The sequence below is a fragment of the Petaurus breviceps genome, unplaced genomic scaffold, assembly GCF_028583685.1.
Source record: "Petaurus breviceps papuanus isolate PSGF00001 unplaced genomic scaffold, PetGlider_PUasm1.0 185, whole genome shotgun sequence".
In the NCBI taxonomy this organism is placed as follows: domain Eukaryota; kingdom Metazoa; phylum Chordata; class Mammalia; order Diprotodontia; family Petauridae; genus Petaurus; species Petaurus breviceps.
Window position 1 is genome coordinate 6785353 of NW_027185797.1, and position 10844 is coordinate 6796196.

At 45.1% G+C, this 10844-nt stretch overlaps 1 protein-coding gene across 6 annotated transcripts; it reads left to right on the forward strand.

Moving 5' to 3' along the window:
- Nucleotides 1-71: 71 nt before the first annotated feature.
- On the forward strand, nucleotides 72-10618 carry ASTE1 (asteroid homolog 1). Of its 6 annotated transcripts, none has more exons than XM_069088389.1 (6): nucleotides 72-280; nucleotides 713-917; nucleotides 3136-4461; nucleotides 6389-6599; nucleotides 8369-8561; nucleotides 9708-10618. In XM_069088389.1, exons 3-6 carry the CDS (start codon nucleotides 3157-3159, stop codon nucleotides 10039-10041), a joined length of 2043 nt encoding a protein of 680 aa, XP_068944490.1. In that variant the 5' UTR covers nucleotides 72-280; nucleotides 713-917; nucleotides 3136-3156; the 3' UTR covers nucleotides 10042-10618. The 6 variants fall into 6 exon arrangements, with proteins under 6 accessions (XP_068944490.1, XP_068944492.1, XP_068944488.1 ...); XM_069088387.1 differs by having other exon boundaries at nucleotides 197-569; XM_069088388.1 differs by having other exon boundaries at nucleotides 198-530; nucleotides 792-866.
- The last annotated feature ends 226 nt before the right edge of the window (nucleotides 10619-10844 follow it).

The following is a 10844-nucleotide window of genomic DNA, read 5'->3' on the forward strand; positions in this document are numbered from 1 at the left end:
TCAGGCGCTGTCCGTGGGTCGGGCAAGGGAAACCTTCCGTTCTCACGGGGGCGCCCCCCTGTCCTCACCCGTGTCACCCATGGCCCCGCATAAAAGGCTCCCGGGAGCTACAGCTGCAGGGTGGAATGCCTGGGAGGGCGGTGCTCTGTGGAACACGTCACATCCGGCACTTCCGGTGCCTTAATCTCGCGCGAGCCGTGTTCCGCTGGGATTTCCGGCTGTGCGCCCGATCCTCGCACTTTCTGCACAGCTGGGTTCCTGGGCACGCGAGGAAGAGTAGGTGGGCCCCACGACCGCTGCCGCCACACGAAAGCGGGAAGGAGGCCCAGGCTGGACGAGGCCTCGAGGCCCGGATGAAACGTGGGGAGTGGGTGGGGCGCGGAGGGTGCGGGAAGAAGACCCCCACTCCCGGCTGTCCCCAGTGAGGGGCGGGGCCGAGCCCTCCCTCCTCCCAGCTCCTTTCAGCCCTCGAGCAATTCCTGCGTCCTCCCTGTATGCAGCGCAGCGAGGTGGAGCCTGGCCTGGAGTACCCGAGTTCAGTTCGGCCTCTTATACACCCTGAAGCCACGGTATTGGATTCCGGGCAAAGTGCTGCGGGTGGCGTTCAAAATCGACGTCCCTTGGCCGGCTGTTAAGTTGTCGCTTCTTGTGCCCACCCTTCGTGGCCCGCTTTGGGCGTTTCTTGGAGTGATGTTGCCATTTCCTTTTCCAGCTCATATTACAGATGGGGAAACGGAGGCACGCAGAGAGAAGCCACTCGCCCAGGGTCACGCGGCTGCTACGTGTCGAGGCCGAATTTGAACCCGGGACGATGGGTCTCCCCTTCCCCTGCCCCTCAGATCAGTGCAGGAAGTGATCAGTTTCAGGTGTGGGTTACTGAAAGTCTGTACAAGTTTCACTTTTACTCCGCGTCCGAGGTAATTGGGGAGAGGGGGGCAGACACCCCCGAGGGTACTTCCAATGAAGCCTTTGAAATATTCCGAATGGCCGCGACTGGGAGTGACGGGGGAGGAGGGGGAGGGGGAGGGGGAACAGCGTTTCTGTGCCAGGACTCCGAGAGCGGGCGTCGCTCCGGGTCCGAGAGACCCACGCGCGTGGCTCCTGGGCGCAGGTTAAGCTTTCAGGTTCCACGGGAAGTGCGGCTGATTCGTGGCTGATTAGAGTTACCCGCGTCCAGGAAGTGCCCGCCTTGTTCTGCCGGAATGGTAACCAGAGATGCCCGGGGGCTCGGGAATGCCTCACCCCGGGTCCGTGCCCTCTGACCAGTGAAGCCCCCATGCTGCGGGGCCACCCTTTTTAGTGAGTAGGCGCCTGACAGTCTTGGGCTCCTCCTGCGGGCCAGGTCACTTAAGGTGTGGCAGCCCCCCTTCCCGCACCTTTGATGACCATTCACCCCAGCCGGTGACCCGTAAGGGGGACTCATCCGCTTAAGGTCTCATGGGAGATGTTCCTTTGTGAGTACAAGCTGGTGAGATCTTCCCACCTGGAAAGAGGACCTTTCTTGGGAGGCCGTAAGTGGAGATTCTGAATCTCCTCCAGCCTGAACTTCTGAAGTCTTCTCTGGGTGATGATGATATATGCTGTGTGTCTGTTCTAAGTGCTGCAGCTACTTGCACAGTGAGGTTGTCAGGCTGTATGTTTTTATAAGTGCCAAAATTATTCTAGTGAGTCTTGGGTTAGCTTCCTGTGAAATTCATTTTAAGAAAGTTATAAACATAGAGGTGGAGTTCAAAGTACAATCATTGAAGTTTCACAGGGTCTTTTTGGTGTGTGCACTTCCACGAATAAAAACTAAGCTGCTTTTCTCCTATCTGGCTGCTCTACTGGAGAGGGGAAGATGGTGATGATAGCTTGTCTTTGGCCCTAACCCTCTCATTTGTTTAGGTAAAAGGTTTTAAAGCACCTCCTCCCTCTTGCCTTCCATTAGCATAACCAGTGTATGAGGCCTGTAACTAAACTTTCTAGTTGAACCAAATGACCCTTTGGAAGGAATTCCTGAAACCTTAAGAAAGGGCATTCTTGGAGATCATACCTTAAAAAAAAAAAAAAGTAAGAATTTTTGAAGATTTTTCTTTTTTTAATAATGGGAGCAAAAAGAACTCATCTTAATGAACTTCCCTTAGAAAGACTCCTCATAGCATGGGACAAGGGAGAATTCCCCATTGAGCAAGTGATAACAAAAAAAAAGCAGGTGATCAAGTTCTGTGACATTTGGTCTAAGACAATTATCAGACATTGAAAGATTTAAGGGTAATTATAAGGGACAGAAATCCCACACATATAACAACTACTACCTTTGGAGTAGATGGATGGATATGGCCATGAAAATTCAGTCATCTGATGGCATCTGCTCAGTTTCTCCCTAGTCCTCTATCGAGCTTTACTCCTTCAACCCTGCCTGCCTCTTTCATCTTGCCTCCGGACTGCCTAACTCTTCCCTCTTTAACTCCCTTGCTTCTTTTGGTTCCTTCTCACTTACCTGATTATCCCACCCTGCCAGATGCTTCTGTGAAGTCTCTCGATGCCTCTATTCCACAACCACTCTGGAAATTGCAGCTCAGAGAATCCCTGTGTGGTCGACAGCTATAGCCAATGGAAATTCTGAGAGACAGGACTCCACGTAATGAAGAAATTAATTGAAGCTGGCCAACAATTAACAAATTAATGGTCAGTGATTGGTTGGCCTATTTAATTAATAAACTTCATTACTTGGAGCCCTGTCTTAGAATTTTCATTCACCATACAGTTCACAATACAAGTGGATAGCAGGGGATCATGAGTACATTTTCTTCTAGAACACAACCTCCCAAATTTACTAAGTTTTTCATTCTTTCCCACCCCACCTTATGTTTCTTATTCCTCTAATTTAGCTGAATTACAAAAATGAAGTTTTATTTTTTTACCTTTGGATTTCTTTTTTTTAAATGTCCCTTTTCTAAACAAAACTAAGAAATTCTGGTATAGTCAGAGCTTCTAACACAGATTCCAGTTGGTTTTTAGGATGGTGAAAAGCAATAACTTTTATACCCAGCATTTCAGAAATCTTAAAGCCATTTTAAGCCAGCAGATAGCCTGTGGAGTCTTTGGGATTCCCACAACTTTATGAAAACTTGGTGCATTTTTTTTGTCTTGAAGGAAATTCCTTAGACCATCGGCATGGGTATCCGTGGACTGATGAGTTATGTGGAAGATCACAGCAGTCAGTTCTTCATTGATTTGAAGTTGAGAGATACCAAAATTATCATTGACGGCTATGCACTTTTTCATCGACTGTATTTTGATTCAGATGTGGACCTCCGGCATGGAGGAGACTATGATTCTTTTACCGATGTTACACAGCGATTCTTTGAATCGCTCTTTGCTTGTAAAATTCATCCATATGTTGTATTAGATGGAGGCTGTGACATTTCAGATAAAAAACTCCTTACTTTAAAAGACAGAGCCCAGGAGAAGATCCAGTTGGCATATTCCCTTTGTGTTGGTAGGAGAGGAAATCTGCTACCTTTACTCATCCGAGAAGTGTTCATTCAAGTCTTGAACAAGCTTCATGTAGACTTTGTCCAGTGCTTCTCAGAAGCTGACAGAGATATTATGACACTTGCTAACCACTGGAATTGTCCTGTACTAACGATGGATAGCGATTTTTGCATTTTTGACCTGAAAGCTGGCTTTTGTCCTCTGAATGGTTTTCAGTGGAAAAACTTGACTCAGATTAAAGATACATTTCACTGCTATATCCCCGCCAGATGCTTCTCTGTAGATAAGTTCTGCAGCCATTTCAGCAACATGAATAAAGCCCTGCTGCCTCTCTTTGCTGTGCTGTGTGGTAACGACTACATCAATTTGCCTGCTCTGGATTCAGTCTTCAGTAGAATGAGTTTAACCCCTGGAACCACGAGCACCAAAGGGAGAAAGCACCATCGGATTCTGGGACTCCTGAACTGGCTGTCCCATTTTGATGACCCCCCCGAAGCCTTAGATAATGTTGTAAAGTACTTGAAAATGAAAGATAGACAAGTGGTTAGAGAACTCCTTTGGGGTTCAATGGAGGAATACCAGCCGTCTCCAGTGAAGTTGCAGGATTTCTTCCAGCTTGGTGCTTACGTATCTCCCTGCGCCACCAAACTGGGTTTACCAGAATGGATACAGCTGGCTTTGGCGAAAGGGCAGCTTTCTCCTTTTGTTTGTGATGCTTTGTCATTACGGCGGACTATTCTTCATACACAAGTGGAGAACATGCAGCGTCCAAGCGCCCATGTCGTCTCTGTGTCCATTCGGAAAGTTATCTATGGGCTTCTTCAGAATTCTTCTCCAAAGCTAAATAATGTGTCCCAAAGCTCAGTGTCAGAACAACCAGTGGCCTTCAGTGAGGTAAAAAGGATCAATAAGAACATTGCAACAATAACTACTCACGCAGCAAAGCTGCCAGAGGAATATCTGGAATTAGGCAGATTGACCGAGGTGAGTGCATCAGGACCAAGGCAGGTACAGCCCTGCATACGAGAGCTATGGATCATTCCAGAATGTGGGCTGTATGAAATCAGGAGCTCTTGCCCCTGACAGTAACAGAGAAGTTAGGGAGATGGGGCAGGAATTGAGGGAAAGATAATGAGTTCAGTTTTGGAAATGTTGGATTTAGGAAGTCTACTAGACATCCAGTATGAGGTGTCTGAAGGGCAGTTGAAGGTGTAAGATCGGAGGTCAGCTGAGAAGTTGTTGGGGCAGGATAGGTAGATTAGAGAACCATCGCTAGAGGTGGAAGTTAAATCCATGGGAGCTGATGAGATCACCAGGTGAGACAGTGTAAAGAAAGAAGAGAAGAGGGCCCAGGACAGAATTCTGAGGGACACCTTCAGTTAGAGGCCATGATCTGGAGGAGGTCAGGTGAGTAGAATCAGCCTGAACACCCACATTTCCCAAAGCCTTTCTACTATACCACACTTCCTTTACCTGAGCAGAGAACCATAATAAAACCTTCCTCATACATTAGATAAGGGACCTTAACAGTAATACTATGGGTCCCAAAAAGTCTTCTTGGAGTTTTAAGCATAAGTAGGTCAAAGCATCTTATGGAGGACACACTATATAATCCAGTCTAACAGATGGAAAAAGTAACTTGTTCACAACCCACCAAACCTGTGATGTCAGGTCCATTACTCTTTCTGCTCCCCCACTGCCTCCAAAGCAGTATGTGATAAGGGCCCTGGAGTGACATAAAGCATGCAGCACAGTGTAGAGAAGGGAAAGATGTCTCTGCTCTCATGGCTAGAATCACCAGGAAAGCGCGACTGTAGAGGAGGGAGCACTGGTGTGGTCCTTGGACAGTGGGGAGGATTTAGTTGGTGGAAGTGGTGATGTAGAAGGCACGGTGTGACCAAAGGCCTGGAGGTGAGAAGACCACACGGGCAAGTCCGGCAGCGTGGCTGACAGCTGGAGCTCTCAGCGTTCTCCAAGTCCTATTCCTCCCATCTGTTTTCTCCCCCTGGGCACTGTCTTCCCAGTCTCCACAACTTAAGAAACTTCATTTAATTATTTTAAGGCTAGGATCTAATCAGCTTAGAAAAAGCAGTGGCTTTGGAGTCAGGGGTTCAGATCCAGCCCAGAAGTCACCAGTATGACCTTGCACACTTCCCCTCCCTGGGCATCAGTTTTCTTACCTCTAAAATGAAGGGGTTGGTGGGGCAGCTAGGTGGCACAGTGAATAGAGCACCGGCCCTGGAGTCAGGAGGACCCGAGTTCAAATCCAGCCTCAGACACTTAACACTAGCCATGTGACCTTGGGCAAGTCACTTAACCCCAAATGCCCTGCCTTCCCCCCTCCAAAAAGCACAAAAAAAAAATTAGAAAATTTTAAAAAATAATAAAATGAAGAGGTTAGGTTAGATGAGATGGCCTTTGAGATCACCTCTGGCTCTAAATCTGTGGACCTGTGAACAAACTTAATTTTTATAAAAGAACACCTACCTCAAAAGTTTTGTGTAAGAATCCAGTTGAATGAGATAGGATATATGAAAGGCATTTGGCAAGCCTTCAAGGACTCCACAGGTGTTAGCTATTTTTGACCCCCACAGCTTGAAGCACAGTCCTTTCATTCAATATTTAACACTTTTTTTTTTTGCCTTTTGGAGGGCAGTCGGGGTTAAGTAACTTGCCCAAGTTTACACAGCTAGTTTTGTGTGTGTGTGAGTGTTAAGTGTCTGAGGCTAGAACCGAAGGCGGTGGCACTTTACTCACTGCACCACCTAGCTGCCCCTTAACACCTTTTTAAAGAGATAAACAAAACAGTTGAAACTGTTTCATCATATTGTTTTATTCTGTATTTGCACATAAGAAAAACCGTCAGGTTTCTCTAAACATGACTGAGATCCTGTCTGCTGTGTCTTTTCAGCTTCCTCTCTCTAAGCGCAAGATTCTTCTGCTAGAAACCCTGAAAGTGAAGGAGGATATCTTGGACCCGATTCCTGCTTCCTTGAAGCTCCCTGTAGCTATCACTTGCTTTTGGCTGCAGTCCTTAGAAGCCAAGGCAAAGCTGTGCCATGTGCAAGCTTTACTGATGGCAATGCTGCGTGGGCAGCTGCACAAGATGACTGGTGAGCCTGGTACGGAGCTGTGCTTATACCCTAAAATTTAAAGAAAGGGGGATGGGGGGAATGTGTGACATTCTTTATTGTTGTCTAACTTCTGATGTGACAGACCGTGTGCCACCTTGATGCTCCCTGACCCCTCACCTTCAGTGCTGCCTTACAAAGATCATGCAGTTTTGATATACAGAATATTTACCAGCTTCACTTCTTCCAGTTCAGAGAGAATAGTCATTACATTTCACCAGAGATGCTGCCAGTTCAGGAGTGATTTCTTTCCTAAGATGGTTATTTATCATTGTTCTATAATAAAACAAATACCTAAAGCTACAGAAAATTGTATGGCCATATCCTAGCTCTGCTGTCATCTTTACCCTCCCTCCCATAATCTTCAGTTAATATATGAGCAATAATGGGAAAGACTATCAACTTCTTTCTGCTAGAAATAATTTTTTTTTAAGCAATTGGGATTAAGTAACTTGCTCAAGGTTGCACGACCAGGTGTTTCTGGGTGTGGGGCTGAGTATCTGAGCCCAGATTCGATCCCCAGGTCATCCCAACACTGGAGCCGGTGCTCTTACTCGCTGTGCTACCTGGCCACCCCAGAAATAATCATTTTGAGGAAATTTTATTGGCATAGAAGCATTCTTTGTACAGTGAAGGGGCTTGATTCTTTTGAAGAATACTCCCTTCAAAAGGCATGGACATGACAGCTTTTCTTTACCCAAGTGGAGCAGAAGCTCTGAATGAGTTATTACTGTCTGAATTTTCAGCAGTTACCTAGTTTCTTAAGAGCTTGCTTTTTTCCAAAATCATTTAAATGAAAGAATCAAAGAAATGGGAACCTAAGCCTTGTACTAAAATACCTAAAAGTTTTTATATTTAGAATACTCCTTGTCTTAACTGTATAATTTCATAATTTTGTTGATATATATTAGTCTAATTAGAGCTAGAAAAGCAAAAGAAGCTGTTGCCTCGCTGTTATGGGCTTTTTTTAACCCTCAAGTTTTATTTTTTTCTGCTTTGTAAAAGGTATGGAAGCAAAGACTTAAGAACAAAGCCCACTAGCTCTTGGTGTGTCCAATAGAAGGGCACATGTCAAGGGTGTGTCTGTTTTCCTTTAAGGGTTGTGATTACAGAGCATGGGCAGCCTCAGTGCCCTCCTGCTCATAAACTTAAAACAGGGTGGGGCCTTTATGAATTTTCTAGCTGGTCCATAGAGCCCCTGGATACATAGATTTCTTCCTTTGGTACTTGAAGCTGATCATTCAATTTGGGCTCCCGCTCCTGTACAATTTTAACTTTCCTCTTTGATGCCAGGATGGAGGTGTTTTCTGTTACATTCAAGTGGTATTTACCCAGATGAGTGAGCTGCAGCACTGACTTTTCTGGTTTTCATGGAAATGGATTTCACTTAGACTCTAAAGAAAATGTTAATTTACATTTCACAGATCAAATGATTTAGAGAACTGAGGCATAGACATATATGGTATAAAACTTTGTCCTGGAAACCTAACCAGTGTTCTGGAAACTATGCTAAGCCCAATTCAGCACAATTAAGTTTAAGATTCAGAAGAGAATTTTCAGTAGAGTTTTTTAATTCAAATGCCTTCAAGGCTCAGGTATTTAAAATTAAAGTAGCAAAATGTCAGGGTAGAGAAGATTTTTCATAATTTAAAGAGTATTTGCATTTAGTCATTCACTGTCTTTGAAACTCGTGGAGTCTGTGTGGGCAGTGTATCTGAAAGCTTTTGCAAACACTACTCTTAGAGTTCTTTTTCATCTAGACAATAAGAAATTGCACGTGGACGGAGTGAAGCTGCTGTGTGACCAGTTTCTTAAAGTGAAAGAAAATCAACTCCAGAGAAGATTGGATTTAGACACAGCCCACATCTTCAGTCAGTGGCAGTGCTGCCTCCAGATGGGATTCTATCTCAATCAGCTTCTGTTGATGCCTTTACCTGAGCCTGACCTCACATGGTAAGTTAAGACAGTCACAAAAACTCCAGGCCCAGAAAAGTGTAAAAGAGAGGGATTTTTTAAAAGCAAAACTGTATTACCATCCTGAGAGAGAGCTCTAAACCAGTGAATTCATAGCACCAGATCAAAAAATTAGCACTTAACGGTCGGTCAGTTTGGGCCTGAGTCTAGATGTTCTGTTTTGGGTGGTAAGTCCCCACCTACACTCCTATGGAATTTCAGCAGTTTTTCTGCAATTAAGAGTCTTAAGAGAATTAGCTGGAACACTGAAAGATTTAATGGTGTGGCCATGGTTACTCTGCTTGTGTGTGTTTCAGAGGCAGAACCTGGTTAAGGGTTTTCTTGTTTCAAAGTCAGCTCTATAGCACACCATGGTACAGTGGAAAGAACCCTGGCCTCTGGAGCCAGGGAACCTGGGTTCAAATCCCACTTCTATAACTTTGGCAAGGTCCCTTAAATTCCATGAAGCCCAGTTTCTTTTTACTGGCCAGCCTGAGAACCCTTCCAACTCCATACCTATCCACTGTGTCCTGTCTGTCTCTTTAAGACATACCTAACCAGTTTCATTGTTGAGTGACAGTTATTTTAAAATGAACCACTTCAGGGCGGCCAGGTGGCTCAGTGAATAAGAGCACCGGCCCCAGAGTCAGGATGACCTAGGGATCAAATCCGGGCTCAGATACTCAGCACCATACCCAGAAATAACTGGCCATGTAACCTTAAGCAAGTTACTTAACCCCGATTGCTTTAAAAAAAAAATGAACCACTTCATCCCATTTCTATTAACTGGTTTTCCTAATCTAGCAAGTTTGTTTTAAATTTATTGGCAAGTCTGCTCAGCCTGACACCATCTGTAACCTGAGTTTCTGGCATTTGATTCACTAATTGGTACATTAGATGCTTCTAGACCAAGACTGACTTTTGTGGCCTTTCCATCCCCAGTAGGACTATGACCAGAAGTTAATACTTTTAGGCAAGACTTTACAGTTTCAGAGGTAAATAAACAGAAGGATCCCTGGGGTGCCTCATTAAATTTTTCACCAGACCGTAGCTTAATTCGAAGGGCCAGAATTCTCAGTACAGTTTGTCTCGGTCTCCTCGTCCCTCAGTGAGAGCAGTGACGTGCTTTCTTTTCCACTTGGACAGGCTCTACAGTGGGACTCTTGTCCATGGACTCTCTCAAGAACTCTCCACTTCATCCTCAGCAGAAAGTCTCCTGAGTGTGTGCCCTGGAGCGAGGCAGCTTTATCACCAGCTCTTCCACGCACTGAAATCCACTGTCCCTTCAGAACGCCTTTCCCAGACGGAGAAGGCAAAAGCCAGAAAGAAGAAGCATAAAAAAGACAAGGCCAGCCTGACAAAGCACCGAGCCGGCATCTCCCAGGGGACCAGGTCTGTACGTGATCATGTCAGCAACAGGTTTGGGCTCCTCACAGTAGAGGACCCAGAGGACCAAGGTCAGGAGTCAAGACTGAAGTAAATCCAGAAGGGTTTTTAGTCTCCCAGACTGTGACCTGCCAAGGCGTTTGCTTCCAGAGATCCAGCTTTCAGGTTTATTCTCTAAATCAATCATGTTGCAGGGATTTCAGCACACCCATCACTTGGTAGTAGTCGATACAGTTGGAACCTGGGGAGGATGTCAGTACAAAATGATAATTACTGGAAACCTCTCTCATGGTCCCCTTTAATTGGCTTATAGCTATAATAGATTCTCAAACTGCAGCAGCTCTGGCTGTGTGTGGGTGTGGCATGTATATATGTATAGGCACATATATGTATAGATGGACATACATATATGTGGAAATGTGTATGCATACACATGTATATACAGAGAGAAATTTTTTTTTAAGGTTTTATATTGTACGCATCCTATGAAAACCCCGTAATGTGTATTGTAATGTGTATTTTACCCCTGGGAATGCTACAGTGTAGCCCTGGAACTGCCACAGATTTAATTATTACAGGGAACCAGATAATTGCCATTTCTAAAATTATTTTTATATGTTTTCATATGCCATTTACACTGAAAAATAAAATTTCATAGCATAAACCCAGAATGGTTTGTTGGTGTGTGTTTTGTTGCAACTAGAACATCCCACACACCTCCCTTGTAGCTGTGTTTTAATCGTTAGACTGTGAAGAGAATAATACAGGATGTGTGCCATGGAGGAGGCCTGGCTTCAGGAACAGGGTTCAGTCTGGGAGGCGCTAAGTTTTCAAAGAGCATTTTCAATGGTTGACTCCAACTTCTGCCTCAAGCTCTTGGTTCTCGACCTGCATGAC